The 20,502-nt window shown below is 34.9% G+C and overlaps 1 protein-coding gene across 1 annotated transcript; it reads left to right on the top strand.

The window, feature by feature from the left end:
* The first annotated feature begins 235 nt into the window (after positions 1-235).
* LOC127177593 (thymus-specific serine protease) lies at positions 236-9,839 on the top strand. Its single transcript, XM_051129938.1, has 12 exons — positions 236-310; positions 1,630-1,787; positions 2,463-2,562; positions 3,284-3,413; positions 3,505-3,628; positions 4,036-4,113; positions 4,234-4,281; positions 4,373-4,657; positions 7,852-7,984; positions 8,730-8,909; positions 9,283-9,434; positions 9,564-9,839. Exons 1-12 carry the CDS (start codon positions 253-255, stop codon positions 9,615-9,617), a joined length of 1,500 nt encoding a protein of 499 aa, XP_050985895.1. The 5' UTR covers positions 236-252; the 3' UTR covers positions 9,618-9,839.
* Positions 9,840-20,502: the final 10,663 nt, after the last annotated feature.

Genomic DNA, 20,502 nt, shown 5'->3' with positions numbered 1-20,502 from the left:
CATGTTAGTATAGACAATTTGCAAAGAGAAACTAGTTTAGATTTTGAAATATGAACTTCATCACAGCGTGGATATTGCATTTATCTGTGCGTCCAGGTTTCAGGTGTTCATTATCGTACTGTAAACACTATAAAGTCATTCACAGAAGTATTGTGGACACCATATCAAATTACTGGCTCCCCAGCTTGGTATAAATACTGCTCCAGTCTTGTATACACTTGTATACTGACATTTGTGTGATAATCAGGTAGAATGATGTCTGTGATGAGTTGGGTTGCATTGATTCTGCTTATTGACCTGGTTTGCTCTGGTAAGACTGATTCTGCATTACCTTAAATTTTCCAAAGCACTATTTGTATAAAAGCATTAACTTTACTTCTTAGTCTTAACTTCAACTCAGTTAAAATAACATGAAGTTAGAAAAGTAATTTATCTATTGACAGTTATGTTACTACTTTGAGTTATATCTGTCTTCCGGAACATTTTGTCCATTATTTTAAATATTTATTTATTTATTTTTGTTATTATTATTATTATTATTATTATTATTGATACTATTATCTGGAAGCAGTGTCCTTTGTGCATTATTTACACCCCCATGATTTATTTATATAATTGAGAAGATAGTGTTTATATAACTTGTTCAGTGTGTAAAGAAATTAAAAATAATTTCAATAATTCATCAAAATAATAATTTATTTGAATACTGGCCAGTCTTCTGTGTGTCATCATTACATGGAATAAGCATGAATTTGACTTACATTTTGATTTGTATTTAAATTTAGATGTTTTTGCTTCATAAGTGCTTTATGCATTTCATGCATGCAGAATTTATTCGTCACTTAAACTTTTCTCAACTGCTCTTTCTGACAACATGTTCAAAAAAAAAAAAAAAAAAAAAAAAAAACAGGTTCCCCTTTAGATGGGGACAGTATTATTATCTCCAGTATTTGACCACATTATTGTATTTTAAGATTGTCAGTATGTTTACACTTCATCATGCTCTGAGTCAGTATATGCATTTCTGGAGGAAATCACTGTTCTGTTTCTAGATGTGACATGTTATGAGATATAAATCTCCCTGAGTAATTAATATTCTTTCAATTATAGTGTGTGACTTATGTGAAGGTACACAAAAGCTGTACCAGAAATTGATTGATGGGGTTGAAATAATTTATTGCTTAAAGGTTGAGTAATGAGATAAATATTAAAAATATTAAAAATGTTCAGGCATGCTTCCTGAGAATAGCCCATACATCAACCTGAGCTGTAATTAAATACTAACTCAAGTCCAGATAAGCTTTTATCTGTCCACATAATGCGATTACTACAATAAATAAATAAATAATGTGTTTTAAAATGAATTAAATAACATGAATAATATTATAATAATAAATCATGATAAAGTGAGGATAAAGTAAAGTGTGTATATAAAGTAAAGTATGGTAAAATTAGAAAGTGCAGGTGACTCTAAATCTAAAGAGAATCCTGTATAAAAAAGGCATATGCCTTAACACCTCCTTTTCTTCCAAATGAAGCATATCTTTTTATGCTTCAACCCCCCTTCAGATTATTACGTTACCAAACACACACACTTTTGTTTTCATGTAGATATTTAATATTTTCTAGGTCAAATTTTCTGGAGAATGAAGGACCATGTGTATAAAATCCAGCAAGCCAGAACAAAACAGCATGTGACACACACTTCCACTGCCATTCCCAAAAAAGGCACAATTCACCAACCCCTGAACCACTTTGACAGGAAAAATGACAAAACCATTCCACAGGTACAACACCATACAATCATATATTGAATGTGATATCATTAATAAATGTGTAATTTTAATGAATTTAACAATAAATTAAAACCATTATTTAACCCTTTAACTGTCACCGTCCCCTCTGTGGGATGCCTACATTTACTTCACCATTTAACAAATAAATCCTAATCTAATCATGACAAACTATATATGGTTGGGAAGGTCTAAGACTCCTAAAATATTGTACCGTCTTTTGTGTTACAAATTATGTAAAAAAAAAAAAAAGTAATAGATTAATTTATGACAAGAGTACAAAAATCTACGTTATAACAGGAGTTCTGACCATTGTCACAAAAAGACCTCGTTGTCTTTTTTGTCTTTTTTATCACGCAATATAACTCTTAAGAAATTATATATCAACTGAAAACTTAAAATCTCCAAATTCTTCCTTTGAAAACCATTTTAAAATCAGACATCGCATTACCATGGAAATTGTACATCAAAATCATATTACAAAATGTTTTCGTTCGTGAATTATTAAAAGTAAGTTTAAGATAGGGAGTGACAGTTAAAAGGTTAAGCAATTAAATGAAAGAATTTTAAAAGAAATATTTAATAATCATTAAAATAATACAAAATGAATAAATCTATCCTGTCTATTCGTTTGCCATCAACATTTAGTTATTAATATTTTATCTACAGAACTTCTTTGTGAACGACGCTTATTGGCAGCATTCAGATGGACCAGTCTTTCTCTACATAGGAGGAGAGGGTCCACTCTCTAAATTCAGTGTATTGTTCGGTCTGTACCAATTTCCCTTGCTTCAAGTCATATTATTACATTTAACCTGATCTCCTAAAAAATGTGACTACACATACGTTCAGCTAAAATACCTATGTCCTCCTACATATCACTGCTGTTTCCAGGTAAAATGTCCACTGGGTGGCGCCAAATGCGAGTTTTACTTTCTTGAATACATAGCCACACACCCCCCACACCCCACCCCCTCTTTTGCATATTTTGCATGCCTGTCTTAGTTAACACACCTGACTCTGATAAGTACCTCGTTAGAAGAGAGCTACGTGCATGAACTGTGTTCCGATTGATATGATCCCTACACAGTGTTCTTTGCTCCCTACTCCCTGAGCAGGGGAAATCCGTTGAAGTTTACTTCACTTCGGAACATTCATTCATGGATTTGCGCTGCGCCGATTTCTGCAGCGTCTTCACACACAAACGAAACTTACTAGAGAAGTGTGAAATGTGACATCATATACCTCTGTAAATGAATACAGTGTAAATTCAAGTCTCGCACGGGGGAAGGTGGAGGGTTTCTGAAACACGCTTCACTCCAGCAGCAAGCACTATTTGAATGTTGAGCAGCAAGCTTATTGGCTGCTGATACGAAAAGATACCAGGCTGTCAATAATGATGTCACTATGTCAGATTGAGTTAGAACGTATCAGACTGCGTCATCAGTTTCATTACAAAACTTTGGATATATATTTTGAAAAACTGTTAGGCCACCATGTAGACATGGCAGAGAGACATGGAGCACTGCTGGTGGCTCTGGAGCACCGCTTTTATGGGAAGAGCATCAACCCCAATGGTCTAGAAACAGAGAACCTGAGAGATCTCTCCAGCCAGCAAGCGTAAGTGATGTTGACAGACCATTTCAGAGATAACAGTGATGATCACAATGACATTTAGAATGTATGTAGTTGCATCTCCTTGCTATCTCAGTTTGGCCGACCTGGCTGTGTTCCATCATTATATCAGCCAACGTTTCAGCCTTTCCTATAAGAACACCTGGATCAGCTTCGGGGGTTCCTATGCTGGAGCTCTCTCAGCTTGGTTAAGAGGAAAGGTTTGTTCCAAAAACTTCTTTTCTACATGTTTAATTCAAATAAAACATTTAGAGGATTAATAGACCAAGGTCTATTACTAGCATCTTAAAAAATTCAATAAAAAATCTGGATAACACTTTATAATAAGACCCAATTAGTGTTACATTTGTTACAGTATTGACTTATCTTTGTTAATTACACTCAAGTGATATTTACAGATACAACTTAACATTGTTAGTTCATGTTTGCTGATGTAGTTAACTAATGCTAATAAATTGAGCCTTAATGTAAAAGTGTTACCAAATTCTGTCATCGTTTTTTTCCATGTATCACCAACAAAGTTTACAAGAATTCTGAAGCTGCTCTTTTCCATTCAGTGAAACTCCAACTATGACAATGTATCTTTCAAACTTGCTTTCTCTTCTAGTTTCCTCATCTTATCTATGGAGCAGTGGCATCCTCTGCCCCTGTTCAAGCTCAGCTGGACTTTAGCTCTTATAATAGGGTATGGGTTTTAGTACATTGTAACACATGTGGGAGATATTTAATCAATTAGAGCACAGCTTTCAGTAGTTACAACATTACTTGTATAGTTAGGCATTTATTTATTTATTTATTTTTACAGGTGGTTGGTTATAGTCTTATGAATGAGGCAGTGGGCGGCTCTAAAAAGGTAAGAGCACATTTAGGGTCACTATGAGTTTCTTTGTGTGAGTTTGTGTTTCAATTTGTGTGTGTATGTGGGTTTATGTGTGTGTTCTCAGTGTGTAGCAGAAGTGAAAGGGGTGTTTGCAGCAGTAGAGGCAGCTCTGCAAATGGGGAATGAGGTAGAGGTGGGAAAAGACTTTGGCTGTTGTGAGACCCCTTTCAAACCAGAGGACAAGGCAGAACTGTTGCAGAGTTTGGCTGATATCTTCATGGGGACCGTACAGTACAATGAGGAGGGGGTTGCATTCACCATCACGGAAATTTGTGACATCATGACCAATAAGAGTGAACAGAATGGACAGAAGCAGGAGGCGTATGACCGTTTGGTCAAACTAGCAGCGGTAACACTACTTGATCTAATTTTATGTGGCATCCATACTTTTTTTTTTGCTTCAAATAAAAAGTGTAACTGTGTGAATTGTTTATGTAAGACATTCAAAATTTAAGCAAGAAGACGTATTTAAAACTTTGGTAGTCTAACAGTATTTATTACCACAGATAAGGTACATTTTGTTTCAGTTTTCACACAAATGCTGTACTGCTTTGTTTGAAATACAGAAAACAGTTGACTTTTATATTTTAATAACATTAAAGGAGAAGTCCACTTCTAGAACAACAATTCACAAATAATTTACTCACCCACTTTTCATCCAAGATGTTCATGTCTTTCTGTCTTCAGCTATAAAGAAATTATGGTTTTTGAGGAAAACGTTTCAGGATTTTTCTTCATATAATGGACTTCAGTTGTGCCCCGATTTTGAAATTCCAAAATGTAGTTTAAATGCAGCTTCAAAAGGCTCTAAATGATCCCAGCCGAGGAAGAAGGGTCTTATCTAGTGAAACGATCTGTCATTTTTTTTTGAAACATAAAAATTTGCATACTTTTTAAGCACAAAAGCTTGTGTAGCACAAGCTCTGGGATGCGCGTTCTTGAATGATTTGTACATTTTGAACGGATCTTTAATGTGACTCGGGAAGAACGAGCCGTTTCGGGGAGTGATTCGTTCAGTCACGCATGCACAACATCCTGTTAGGTTCTGTACTGGAATTAGTTCACCTAAGTCTTCGGGTTTTTTTTGAGTCGTTTGTTCATCTTATGGGGCTGTCACTTGATGAACGAATGACTCAAACCCAAAAACTTGTCAGAAGAGGTGAGTTTCCTTACAGCATTATAGTTTTGTCTTGTTTGTAGTGTGATCAACGTTTGTGTAAGTAGTATATGTGTTAGGGAAGTAACACGTAACATTTTAATTGTATTTTGCTAAAAAGAACGAAATGACTCGAAAAAAGATGTTAATTTTGCTGAACGAGACTCAAAGGTCCGAGTCGGTAAAATGATTTATGATATATGTACTGAGTATGGTGAAAAACTCCATCTTATTTTCTCCTACAACTTCATTATCGTCTGACATTGTAGTAGCTTTTTGTTTGTAAACAGCGTTTGACTTACTTGAACTTTGTTAGTCTTTGCGCGTTCGCTTTGTAAACATTGGGTCTGTAGTTCCGCGTGACCTTTCGACCTGATTCAATAGTACATAGTGTCATGAACGCGCATCCCAGAGCCTGTGCTACACAAGCTTTTGTGCTTAAAAAGTATTTAAAAAATGATTTTTTGAAAAAAATTCAGATCTTTTTGCTAGATAAAACCCTTCTTCCTCAGCTGGGATCGTTTAGAGCCTTTTGGAGCTGCATTTAAACTACATTTTGAAGTTCAAAATCGGGGCACAATTGAAGTCCATTATATGGAGAAAAATCCTGAAATGTTTTCCTCAAAAACTATAATTTCTTTACGACTGAAGACAGAAAGACATGAACATTTTGGATGACAAGGGGGTGACTAAATTATTTGTAAATTGTTGTTCTGGAAGTGGAGTTCTCCTTTAATGGTGCTTGGCTGACTTTTCTATCCCCTTAATTTTGTGTATTATTTTATTCAGTATATACAGTTGAGGTCAAAAGTTTACATACACCTTGCAGAATGTTAATTATTTTACCAAAATAAGAGGGATCATACAAAATGCATGTTATTTTTTATTTAATACTGACCTGAATAAGATATTTCAAATAAAACACATTTACATATAGCCAACAAGACATAGTTGAATAGTTGAATTTATAAAAATTACCCTGTTCAAAAGTTACACTCGATTCTTAATACTGTGTTCTTACCTGAATGATCCACAGCTGTGTTTTTTTTTTTTTTTTTTTTTTTTTTTTTTAGTAATAGTTGTTCATGAACAATTCTGAACAGTTAAACTGCCTGCTGTTCTTCAGATAAATCTTTCAGGTCCCACAAATTCTGTGGTTTTTCAGCATTTTTGTGTATTTGAACCCTTTCCAACGACTGTATGATTTTGAAATCTATCTTTTCACACCGAGGACAACTGATGGACTCATGTGCAACTATTACAGAAGGTTCAAACACTCACTGATGCTTCAGAAGGAAAAACGATGCATTAGGAGTCAGGGGTGTAAACTTTGGAACAGAATACAGATGTGTACATTTTTCTTATTTTGCATAAATATAATATATATATTTTTTCATTTAGTTCTGATCTTCAGAAGCTACAGAAGATACTTGCATGTATCCCAGAAGACAAAATAAGTTAAATTTATCCTGATCTTCAAATTCTAAAAGTTTTCACCCCCTGGCTCTTAATGCATCATTTTTCCTTCTGGAGCATCAGTGAGCATTTAAAACTTCTGTAATAGTTGCATATTAGTTCCTCAGTGTCAAAAGATGATCTCAAAACCAAACAGTCATTGTTGGAATGCTAAAAACCGAAGAATTTGTGGGACCCGAAGAACTTTTATGAAGAACAGCGGGCAGTTTCTCTGTTCAGGACAAACAAGGGACTCTTTCTGCGTATCATTCAGGTAACAACACAGTATTAAGAATGAAGTATATGCAAAAAATCAACTATTATTTTCTTTTGTGGACTATATGTAAATGTGAAATATCCTATTCAGGTCAACACTAAATAAAAAATAACATGCACTTTGTATAATCCTCCAGATTCTGCAAGGTGTATGTAAACTTTTGACCTCCACTGTTAGTTATTATACTCAACTTGAGCTCACCCTTACTGTAATGAATTTATAAGTAAACAAATAATTGCTCAAGTGGACACTGAACACATCAGTGGCCATGTTCAGTATAGCATACTAGCATATAACTTACAGCACACTATTTCCGTAGTATATAACATGTATACTATGTGGAATATTGTGTGCCCCAATGCCATAATTCACCATCCATTCCTGGTGTTATGAATGACACTTAAAATTTAATTTTGTTTTTTTTACTTTTTTTTTTTTTTAATCAAAATGTAATTAAAAATGCAAAATGTCACTTGCTGAGTGCAATATACAGCATAATGTAGTGTTCTAATTTTGCACATAACCCTACAATATCACATCTAACCAGCAGAGGACATCACAGACTGTGAAAAAAAGTTGCTTGATTCTTGTAACTATCATAAATACATTGCGCTAAAATAAAATAGTCACAAACATTTTTTCCCCATTTATTCAGATGTACCGTGCCAGAGAGAAAGTCCCATGTCTGGATGTTTCTCACGAAAAGCTTGTGGCTGATCTCAGTAACACTACAGCTACATCCAGTTACAGACAGTGGTTCTACCAGACCTGCACTGAGTTTGGCTTCTGTGCGTATTTGATCTAGCCTACAGCAGTCTTTTTGATCATTCTCTAATTTGTGGGTTTTAATCAAATTCCCTATACTCAATATTCAAACACAAACAACTACACAATAGCCCCAGGCGTAGCTTCACACTGAAAGTCATTACATCAGGTAACAAAAAAACCAAGTGATATCTGCAAACAAACATTTTCTCAGAACTAACCTCCTCTTTCTTTGAATTTTGCGTTGACTTTCAACAAACTGGCACCAAGGCAATTTTTTATAGCCTACATCAGGGGTACCCAAACTCGTTCCTGGAGGGCTGATGTCCTGCAGAGTTTAGATCCAAGTTGCCTCAACACACGTGCCGGGAAGTTTCTAGTATGCCTAGTAAGAGCTTGATTTGCTCGTTCAAGTGGGTCTAATTGGAGTTGGAGCTAAACTTTGCAGGACACCGACCCTCCAGGACCGAGTTTGGACACCCCTGGCCTACTAATGTTTTGCAATTTTTATCATGTATGAAGTCAGTTCCCACAAGTTCACACAGATGGAGTAACCACTGGTGTAGCTCATCTGTGTGAACATCAGTGTTGCCAGGTTTTTACAACAAAACCTTCCCAATTGCTTCTCAAAACTAACCCAAACCTAGCCCAATTGCATTGTTTTTTATAAAATTAAAACCTAAAAAAAAAAAAAAAAAAAATTTTTTTGTAAAATGATTTTAAAATTACAATCCAATTTTTTACCTTTTGTGTTGGTTTATGGAGCAGTTCAGACGTGTGAGGACACTAGCTGCCCCTTCTCACATATGTTAACCATTCGGTCTCAGACTGAACTCTGCTCCCGAATCTTTGACATCCCTCAGGACCGTCTGCCAGTCCACATTGACTTTACCAACCAGTACTACGGAGGGAACCGGCCTCAAACATCAAGAGTGCTCTATGTCAATGGTAAGCATGTAGCTTCATGTGAGATTTTACAATTACTAGTTTTTAACTTTTAGTTTATTAAAAATAAGAAGATCCATTGACATTTATTAGCAAACCAAGGTGGATTTTACTGATAAAAAAATTCTTGATCATAAAGACATCACAGAAAAACAGGATTTTGTTTTATTAGTGTGTAAACATGTTTTTTTTTAAATTTTATTTATATACAGTAGTTTCATCTTATGTCAACTTAAATATTTACTAATAAAATTTATATTTGAGTTCATTCAGTGAGTGATTTCATATATGTGATGACAGTGAATCTGCCTGCTCAGATCACAGTGATTGAACATTATTCATACATTATTCATAAAGACATGTTTTTCTGACCAAGGCAACATTGACCCATGGACGGAGCTAAGCGTGGTGTGGAATGACACTATGGTGGACAATGACAGAGTCATTCTTATCGATGGCACCGCCCACTGTATGGACATGAACTCAGATAAATCAATGGATAAACCTGCATTGCACCAAGCCAGGAAGGTAAAAATCTAAATGTGTAAACAAAAAATTATTATGTTGAATAATGTTGAATAGTTTAATTTTACTTTAAAAATAATGGAGCTGAACTGCCATTTTTCCTTCACAAATTTCATGTCCTTATCACCTTAGGAGATTGGAAGACGTGTGGCCATGTGGCTCAAAAGTGCAGCATTGGCACCTTAAGATTAGATCAGCATGCCTTTTTGATAATCAGATGACCAAAGTATGTCAGCTGCGTTTCCTTTTGTCCTTTAATTTGGGAAAAAATAGACATTTGAGCACTTCAAATCTTGAAATCTCTTGTGCATTACATTTTTTTTTAACCTTAACTAATCATATTTGCATTTGCTTGGGTCAGGGGTTCGTTTTGTGTTGGGGTTTGTTCAACAGTGCAATGTTGTAATCAATTACATGCAAGTAATTTAAAGGAGAAGTCCGCTTCCAAAACAAAGATTCATATATAATGTACTCAACCCCTTGTCATCCAAGATGTCCATGTCTTTCTTTCTTCAGTTGTACAGAAATTATGTTTTTTGAGGGATACATTTCAGCATTTTCTCCATATAATGGACTGGTATGGTGCCCCGATTTTGAACTTCCAAAATGCAGCTTCAAACGATCCCAAATGTGGTTGTAAACGATCCCAGATCCAGGGTCTTATCTAGCGCAACGATCGGTTATTTTCATAAAAATAATACAATTTATATACTTTTTAATGTCAAAGGCTCGTCTTGTCTTTATCTGCCTGGACTGTTTTTTTTTGACAGTTAGGGTATGTCGGAAAACTCCCATCTCATGTTCTCCCTCAACTTCAAAATCGCCCTATATCGCTGTTTTACTTTTTTTGTTAAGGATGTTTGATCTTCTTTGCATGTTCACTTTGCAAAGACTGGGTCGGTACTTCTGCAGCGGTGTAGGAAGATTTTGAAATGATTTTTGAAGTTAAGGGAGAAAATACGATTGGAATTTTTGTCTTGAGTTCAAAGAGAGCAAGGCAAGACGAGCGTTTGAGAATAAAAAATATTTAAAATTTTTTTTTTTTATATAAAATAACCTATCGTTTCACTAGATAAGACCCTTTTGAGGTTTACAACCACATTTGGGGTAGTTTGAAGTCGCATTTAAAATGCCTTTTGGAAGTTCAAAATCGGGGCTCCATAGCAATCCATTATATGGAGAAAAATGCTGAAATGTTTTCCTCAAAAAACATAATTTCTGAATGAAGAAAGAAAGACATGAACATCTTGGATGACAACTGGGTGAGTACATTATATGTGAATGTTTGTTTTGGAAGTGGACTTTTCCTTTAAATAGTATTTTATTTGTGTATTGAAATGTTCATGTAACTCAGTAATACAAAGCAGGCACAATATTACTATAAGACATTTCTCCTCTTTAATTATAAAACGTATGTGTAATGAATAATTTATGTGTGTTTGTGGTCTTTGGTAAAATACAGATGTGGTAAATTTCACACCTTGAAGAAGCAAACATTACTGGTTGTGTATTCCAGGGGTCGAAATGATCATGCTTTTTATTAGACCTTGCTAAAATGTAATTTTTGCTGAAATTTGAACTTTTAAAATGTACCTTAAAAAAAATAAAAGAAAAGTATAATTTCCTTCTATGATTTTATCTATGAAAAGCCACCATTTGGTTTATTCAATAGGAGGCGCTATTGGTATTGTGTATTCCCAGTCTTATTAACAATTTCTACCAGTCAGAAAAATGTGATGAGGATTAATCTGTCAGTACTTCTCAGAGAAAAAAAAAGTATTGCATAAGTAATGGTTTAGTGCAGTTGTTTCAAAGGTAACTGCAGATCCAATTTATATAATAGATGAGTCTTGCGAAACTTTCTATACTGTACATTTTACAAATTTAATGATGCTATTCCAGGATCAAGAAAAATATGTTGAGATTCATTATGTTAAGAACAAGAAGATTATCCTGGTATTCTCACATATTCTTCTTGTGTGATCCGTGCATTACAGGTGTAATCAATTGTTTCTATGCAAATAATTTACAAATAGGGGCATGCGAAGTGCTGTCTGAACAACAGCAGAAACAGAAAATCAATCATACTCGATCTGTAAATGTATGAGTGTGTGTAAGGTGAGCAAGAGCCAGTTGTTACAAGGCCATCTGCTTGGCGGCAGTGTGTGTGTGTGTGAGGGGGTGGTTTAGGGGACAGGGGGTGTGTTCAGCTCCTGCTGTTTGGTCCTGCCTCTCGTTGATTGATGATCTCCACTCCCCCAGGGTCGACCAGGTCACGACCTCCCACTACTGACCCCCCCTCCGAGAGAGCTCATTCAGCACCCTGCCTTCACTCATACGCGCACACACACACACACACACACACACACTATTCACTGTATTTGGCTGTCTTTCCCCCCTTTCGCTTTCAGACAGACATATGAATACATGTACACTTGCCAATATATTGTGATCATTTATCCTGTCATTTATCGTGTCTTATGACATGTAAACAGCAGGGTCCTTCAGTGTGACATGCTTTTTTAAACATAACTTTTCAAATGATTTTATAATTATTTTCCATATTTTATGTTAACTGTAAATGCATATAAATATAATATTTGTACTTTTAAAATGTAATTATTTATTTGTAATACTCCAGGACACTGCTGTTACATGTCATGTCAACTGTCCATATATAAGACAGGGTAAAATACCATAAGGCTACAGTAAAACACACATACACACAGAGAGAAAGAGAGAGGGAGGTTACGTTAAATGACCAGTTATCTAATATATAGTCTTTATAATTTATAATCCTTATAATCCTAATCAATTATATACATTTATCTTATATACTATTTATCTGTAGTTCACACATGTAAATATTTATAGAAATTATAATTTGTTTTGTTTTTATTTTTTATCCATTAATTTGTTTTTTATCTGTTTTACAGACATTGTTTAACAGACATCGTTTTGTCTTTTATTTTTGTCTTTTATATTTCCATCAATAATTATAAAACAATAAAGATATTAAGAAAAAAATAATTAATAAAATATGTTGCTCAGAGTTGACATTATCATGTTTCCAGTAACATCAGAATCAGCTTCTGTAAAAAACTTCTGTAAAAAAGTTGTCAAACAAGTAAAAAAAAAAAAAGTAAAAAACTTTTATGTTTGCTTGACTGTGCAATTTTACAGACACTGTTTTGTCATTTACTTTTGTCGATTTTTGTTGAAAACCAATAACGATATAATAATAATAATAAAAACTTTACATTACAATTAATTTGTTTCTGTATTTTATTAATTTATTTTGTTTTGTTTGTTTTATCTACTTTATGGGCATTTAGACAATATTGTCTGACAGACATTCTTTTGTCTTTTATTGTTGTCCGCTGATGATTAAAAATTTAAGATATTATAAATACATAATAAAAATAACAATTCTCTGTTACTGCATAGTATAATAATATTAACATATTCTTATGTTTGCATGACTTCAGTGTGCTATACAGGTCATTGGAAATGGTTATTTTCTGTGACTGACTGGTCTATATGACAGGTATGCATCACACACATTATGTTTAGACTTGTTAGCAAACACATGCCAATATATTTTTACCCATTCTGTACTGTAAATAATATATGAATTTTTAATTCCAGTTTTTAAAAGCAGCCTGCACACAGGCTTTATCTCATCACTGCAACCAGATAAGCAAAAGCTTAGAGTATGTTGTAGAACTCTCTCTCTCTCTTTAGTCTGTTCCCTTGATCAATGAGCAAGTGCCAGAGCCACAACTATTAATCAGGGCCTATCGGCTATCTGTCTACCACAACAACCAATCACAGCGCCCCGACAGCTACTCCATAACAAATGGAGCAGGGCGGCAGGCGGAGGGGAGGGGTGAAGCTATACTTTATCTGATCTTAGCCAGGTCACAGCACAACGACACTTACAGATGACTACAGATGCTGATTGAAAACACACATGCGGTCTGAAACAAAAGTACACACACTTGTGTAAACAGGGATGCCATGCTACATCGTACAAATATGTGGTGCAGACATGTCCCGTGTCAAAAAGAAATCTGCTTGTGAAATTAAGTCCTATACAGTGGGAACAGATTTGAATTGCACCTTAATTTATCATGGAATAGTCTGGTAGAATGCTATCACAAAGAAAATTAGAAATAATGTTGTCTTGAAAAATCCTAAAGTTTAAGTTTCAAGGTTATTAAGCATGTTGATCGCCCATTTGATCGCTTCACTAAGAAACAAAAAGTCTGATCTCTTAGACAAGATGTAAGTCAAAACAGACTGCATGTTAGTTAGAAATATTGATCTCAGGTTACAGATTTAGAAAAATAGTATGTACAATGATAATATGTTGGAAATATGTTGAAATTGAGATTTATACATCATCTGAAAGCTGAATAAATAAGCTTTCTGTTGATGTATGGTTTGTTAGGGCAATATTTGGCCAGAGATACAACTATTTGAAAATCTGAAAATTTGAAAGAAAATCGCCTTTAAAGTTGTCCAAATAAAGTTCTAAGCAATGCATATTACTAATCAAAAATTAGGTTTTGGTATATTTATGGTATAAAATTTACAAAATATCTTCATCGAACATGATGCTTTAATGCTAAGTATACTTTTACATGTTGTTTGAACATTAATGTGTGTTGGCAGTGTAGTGTAATGTGCTAGTTAGCAAGTTTAACGAGTAAATGTGGCTAAATGTGCTAAAGTAAACAGGCCCGTCACTCCACAGAGAGAAGAGAGGGGCGGGGCGAGCAGAGCTCATTTGCATTTAAAGGAGCAATCCCCTCAGAATGGGATGATTTTTGCAGAGCTCATTTTGACAAGGTAAAAAGGGTGTTGTTTTACACAACCATTGAGAATTTTTAACCAAAGTATATTATAGACTTTTCATTAAGACCCTAAAGAATCATATCAACTTGTGGAAAATGCTAATTTTAACCCATACAATACATTTTTTTTTTGCTATTGCTACAAATATACCTGTGCTACTTAAGGTTTTGTGGTCCACAGTCACATATTTTATTAATGATAGATCTTATTTACACTGAGTGCAAATAGCTATAGATTCTATTTGCACTATGTTAAAATAGCAGGTTTTTTCTAATACTTAATGCAAATAGATTCAATTATCTGCACCTCATTATTGTATTACATTAAAACAGTATGCAGTAATTACGTATTGAGCGTTAATTATATTTTTAATTCAATTTATTAAATAGATGCTGCCTTACTGGGACAATAAGCCCTCCCTATAACTACCCTAACCCTAAGAGTTTATTTTCAACTTTTCAATTATTTCCTTCATTTTTATTTAAAATAAATGCTTTTCCGATATGATATGAGATTTGAAAAGGGAGAAAGTAGTGTAGTGTTGACTAGCCCAATTACACATTGGTGGGCGGTGTTAGTGTAAATAGCCTCTGCCAACAAGGCAGGCTATTTGCACTTAGTGCAGTGTTGCCAAGTCCACGGTTTTTCCATGGAATTGAGCTACTTTAACACAGCCCCTGAAATGCAAATTTAACAGGGTAACCACGACACAAAAAATGTGTATTTTATTCCCCAGATCACAATTTTTAACGGGGGACCCCCCTTGAAACGTGACTGGGCTAACTTTGGGCTAGTTTTGAGTAGTAATTGGGTGGGTTTTGTTGTGAAAACCTGGCAACCCTGACTTAAAGTGTAAATATACACTTCGAACAATTTTATGGGTTACGTCAGGCAGAAGTAGCTCCTTAAGCTAATAATGGCAGGTTACCACATTGTAAAGTATAAATACTGCACACTTTTCTACAAAACTAGTGTACTTGCATATTGGAGCCTTTGTTTCAAAAAAATATACATTTTCTGGGGTAATTACAATATGTCTGTTGATTGGAGTTGACAGTATTACATTGTCCATAATAACATCTGCATTAAATTTGACGATTTTGTCAGTAATGTGACAGTTAAAAATGTTGACATCACTGTATAATGCCACTTTTTTTTTTTTTTTGGCTGGCAACTTCAAACACTGCAGCCCCATTTCAAACCTCCTCAAATAACAACTGTTCCCAGGTCAGCAGGTCCCAGAAACTGCTGCTCTTATACTGTACCAACTGATCAGGATCCTGTTACCCATCAGCGTATTCTCATAAACTCACACAGTAAAACCCTATGCGCAAAGACTAAAGTTTGAGAGCTCGTCTCCCTTCACATACAGCAAGAACATGAAATTCAGTCCAATCAGCAAGCGGTAAACCAGTCATTCATCATAACACCTCTGCAACAGTCTGTCAGTGCCTGATGCAAAGCAGACCTTCCATTAGATTTATCGAGCACTTGGCTTAGTGTTCCTCCCTTGGCCTTCTCTCTTACCTCCCTCTGTCCTTCTCCACATCTGTCCATCCATCATCTCGGTGGCCAGCGGAAGAGTATTAATCCCTCCACCCCATCCTTCACTTCTCTGGACTGATGAGAGGGAGAGCAGGAAATGGGAGAACCTTGCATTTTTCATAACATTTTTGTAACACTGGAAAAGAAACTGTATTGCACTACAACTTATGCACACACGTTTACACGCTGCTCTGGGTTCACTGCAGGTGTGTGTGTTTAGCTGGTGGTTTTCTGAGGGCATATCATAAAATCTGCAAAAAGTTTTTTTTTTTTTATCAAGACATACCATCACATCCATTGAAACAATGCCATGCATTTAGCACCTGATTTAAGATATTTTAAGTTTCACTGGTTTTGCAGGTGTTGCTAGTTTAAAGTTTCAAAATCTAATTTAACCTTTTTGTTATCTTCATCATTACATGTTGTCTGTCATTTATGTCTGTAAATAAAAGTGGCAAAAACTTTGTGAATTATTCTGTTTACTTAATGTTAAAAGAGTAGCTGAACATAATGCATGTAATGCATTTTTGACTTTAACTGAGTTGTCAGTACAACAAGATTTCATCAGTGTCTGATGGAAAGAGATGTGTTTGAGGCACATACACCTTGCAGAATCTGAAAAATGTTAATACCAATATATATTTTACCAATATAAGAGGGATCATACAAAATGCAAGGTTTTTTTTTATTTAGTACTGACCTATGTTAACATATTGTCTCCACAAGAGAAAATAATAGTTGAATTTATAAAAAATGACCCTGTTCAAAAGTTTACATATGCTTGATTCTTAGTACTGTGTTGTTACCTGAATGATCCACAGCTGTTTTTTTGTTTAGTGATAGTTGTTCATGAGTCCCTTGTTTATCCTGAACAGTTAAATTGCCCACTGTTCTTCAGAAAAATCCTTCTGGTCCCACAAATTCTTTGGTTTTCCAGCATTTTTGTGTATTTTAACCCTTTCCAAGAATGACTGTATGATTTTGAGATCCATCTTTTCACACTAAGGACAACTGAGGGACTCATACTCAACTATTACAGAAGGTTCAAACGCTCACTGATGCTCCAGAAGGTGAAACAATGCATTAAAGGAACACTCCACTTTTTTTGAAAATAGGCTTATTTTCCAGCTCCCCTAGAGTTAAACAGTTGAGTTTTACCGTTTTCGAATCCATACAGCCTATCACCGGGTCTGGCGGTAGCACTTTTAGCATAGCTTAGCATAGATCATTGAATCCGATTAGACCGTTAGCATCTCGCTCAAAAATGACAAATGAGTTTCAATATTTTTCCTATTTAAAAATTTACTCTTTTGTAGTTACATTGTCTACAAAGACGGACGAAAAATGAATAGTGGCAATTTTCTAGGTTGATATTGCTAGGAACTATACTCTTAATAGTAATAATCAAGGAACTTTGCTGTACCATGGGTGCAGCAGGTGCAATGATATTACGCATGGTACGGCAGCAAAGTTCCTTGCTTATTATGCCGGAATGAGAGTATAGTTCCTAGCCATATCAGCCTAGAAAATCGTAACTTTTAATTTTCCGTCAGTCTTAGTACACGATGTAACTACAGAAGAGTCAGGTTTCAAATAGGGAAAATATCGTCTTTATACATGGTCATTTTTGAGCGAGATGCTAACGGTCTAATCAGATTCAATGATCTATGCTAAGCTATGCTAAAAGTGCTTTGAAAACGGTAAAACCCAACTGTTTAACTCTAAGGGAGTTGGACAATGAGCCTATTTTCAAAAAAAGTGGAGTACTCCTTTAAGAGCCAGGGGGTGAAAACTTTTTGAATTTGAAGATCAAGGGGTAAATTTAACTTACTTTGTCCTCTGGAAAACGTGTAAGTAACTTCTGTAGCTTCTGAAGGGCAGTACTAAAATGGAAAAAAAAAAAAAAAAAAAAAAAAAAAAGTACACATCTTCATTCTGTTCAAAAGTTTACACCCCTGGCTCTTAATACATCATTTTTCCTTCTGAAGCATCAGTGAGTGTTTGAACCTTCTTTAATAGCTGCATATGAGTCTCTAAGTTATACTCAGTGTGAAAAGATGGATCTCAAAATCATACAGTCACTGTTGGAAAGGGTTCAAATACACAAAGTGCTGAAAACGTACCCGTTCAGGACAAACAACTGACACATGAACCACTATCATTAAAAAAATAATAATAAATTAATTAATTCATTAATAATAAAAATAAAATATAAAAATAAAAAAACACACACACACAGCTGGGGATCATTCAGGTAACAACACTATTAAGAATGAAGCGTATGCAAACTTTTGAACTGGGTCTTTCTTATAAATTCACTTATTATTTTCTCTTGTGGACTATATGTAAACATCTCTTATGTGAAATATCTTATTCACGTCAGTAATAAATAAAAAACTTTTGACCTCAACTGTTTATCACAACAATGGGTTCTTCAACAAAGGAGCTTATGTTTCATGAAGAAATAAGGCCAGTGATGCAGGATAACAAGTCAAGTAGTTCCTTAATTTATAGCATTATTCCATAATATTAATTTATTAGTTACCATGAACTACACAGGACCAACAATTAGTAAATCTTTTTATAGACAAAATACAAAAATGGGCAATTTTGGTTTGTAAATGTCTCTTAATTTTTCTATTGCTCTCAACAGTCAACAATTCACTACACAAAACATATCCTGTCCATGTTGGCATTCACCCAGTTTTGCAAAATGCTGTCAGATGAATTTGTACAACAATACCATCCATTTGGATTACACATTTTTAACAAAAACAAATTAACTTGTATGCATCTGTGATGCATATTTGTCAGTCATACATACTGTAAATAAAACAGGTAAAGATTTTTGTAATAGTACTAAAAACTGAATGTTTTAAATGCACAACTAGGTTTATATATTTATCATCAATAAATCCAATTTGTTTCAATCCCATACGTCTAAACTAATTGAATCCTGCTTGTTCCACAGCCATATTTTAACCATGTTCACATTTTAACTTGAAGATTGCTGATTCTCAGTGCAGAAACTGTACCTGATTATTACCTGTTTCACTGAAATATGACTGACAAATATGCATCACATTAAGTTTATAAGTTTATATTACAAACTGTGTAATCCAGTTGGGTGGAAATGGGTGATGTATGGGATGTGCATACATATATGGAGAGCATTTTCTCCATTTTAAAAGTTGATAAGCCTGTTTTTGTTGCTATCCTAGCCGTGTTTTATTACTTGCATTTTGGGACCCTACCAAAATACACAATATCTAAACTGAGTCTTCAGATTCCTACTCATAATTGTTTACGTAATGTGAATGTATAATATTAAGATTATGATTAAAAGTATTTTACATGTTTCCTGCAATTAAAGAAAATTGAAAGCAAAGCAAAATCATTTGCAAGATAAGCCACACTAAAATCTTTTCTCTTTATTTCTCTCTTTCACTCATTCCCTCCACTCTGTTCTCCTGCCTCTCCCCCCAGAGTGACAGGTAGATTAAGGGGCGTGATAGATGCCTCACTCTCTATCTCCTTCTCTCCATCTCCTCCCTCTCTCCCTCTATCTATCATGGGCCCTGCTGTAATTGCGGTTGTGTCGGGCTGGCACTGCAAGCCACCATCCATCTCTTTAATAACAAACAGTCAGGGAAACGGATGGTGCTCGGGCTCGGAGTTAATCTCCATCTGTAAGAAGACCATCGGAAGGAGAGAGAGAGAGAGAGAGGGGAGAGATTGAGGGAGTTGAGGATGAAGAGAAAGACAGACTTAGGGTTCTAGAGAAAGAAAGGAAAGTCTGCCATGGTTTCTTTGCTCCCAAATGTGGTGAAATAATGAACAAAACTACACAAATAAACAGAAGATGAAGGAAAAGGGAAAATGTTGACTGTTGAACAAAATATACAAGTAAACAAATCTTCTAACAGCTGTTTAAAAACTCTGAAAATTGCAAAAAAAAAAAAAAAATGCAAAGAAAAAAAAGGCAGCCATAAAGACGCTAAAGCATTGAGTGGTAACCTGCAATTATTACCTTAAACAGCTATTTCTACCTGATTTGTTTAACTAAATTAATGCAAATATGTTTTGTGATGTTAAATAACTTTTTCTTACAAAAAAAAACAGTAATTTTGGATATTACCATTTTTAGGTTACGTTTTTTCAGTACACTGGCCCAAGTCAAAATAGCTCATCCCTGGGTTTTTATGATCCCTTCAATGTCTTTTGGATCTTTATCAATATGTGACATTCCGGTTTCTCCCCAAATGTTTACGTGATTTGTTGTTACTAATCTGCAAGCCGAAGTTCTGAGTATAAGCAGCAGTAATAGTGATGCTTGCCTTAGGAAACACTACTAAATAATAATAACAATAATTTATAATGACTCATTCTATTTAAAAGTCATTTAGAAAAATATTCAGCTTTACTGTGCTTTGGAAACATCTATAGGAAGTAAACACTTCAAAGTTCAGGCAGAGGGTGAACTCATATATGGCACGGATAAGAGGCCTGATGTGAAAGATCGAAAAAGTGAAAGAATATTTATGGGTTCTGGGCCAGACGACAAAGTAACTGGAGAGGAGCATGCTCATAAAAAAGCACTCTCTCCCTCTCTCTTTTTACCTCCCTCTTTGGTCGTTGCCCCACTGCTACACGTAGGTAGGCTTAC

Source organism: Labeo rohita, chromosome 15 (assembly GCF_022985175.1).
Source record: "Labeo rohita strain BAU-BD-2019 chromosome 15, IGBB_LRoh.1.0, whole genome shotgun sequence".
Lineage (NCBI taxonomy): Eukaryota > Metazoa > Chordata > Actinopteri > Cypriniformes > Cyprinidae > Labeo > Labeo rohita.
The sequence above is the reverse complement of the archived record's forward strand: the minus strand, read 5'-3'. Positions and strand labels throughout refer to the sequence as shown.

Coding starts and splice junctions, on each gene's coding strand:
- LOC127177593 (XM_051129938.1), top strand. CDS start 253: ATGATGTCTGTGATGAGTTGGGTTGCATTGATTCTGCTTATTGACCTG. Junction 3,414..3,504: donor GATCTCTCCAGCCAGCAAGC/GTAAGTGATGTT, acceptor TTGCTATCTCAG/TTTGGCCGACCTGGCTGTGT. Junction 4,114..4,233: donor ACTTTAGCTCTTATAATAGG/GTATGGGTTTTA, acceptor TTATTTTTACAG/GTGGTTGGTTATAGTCTTAT.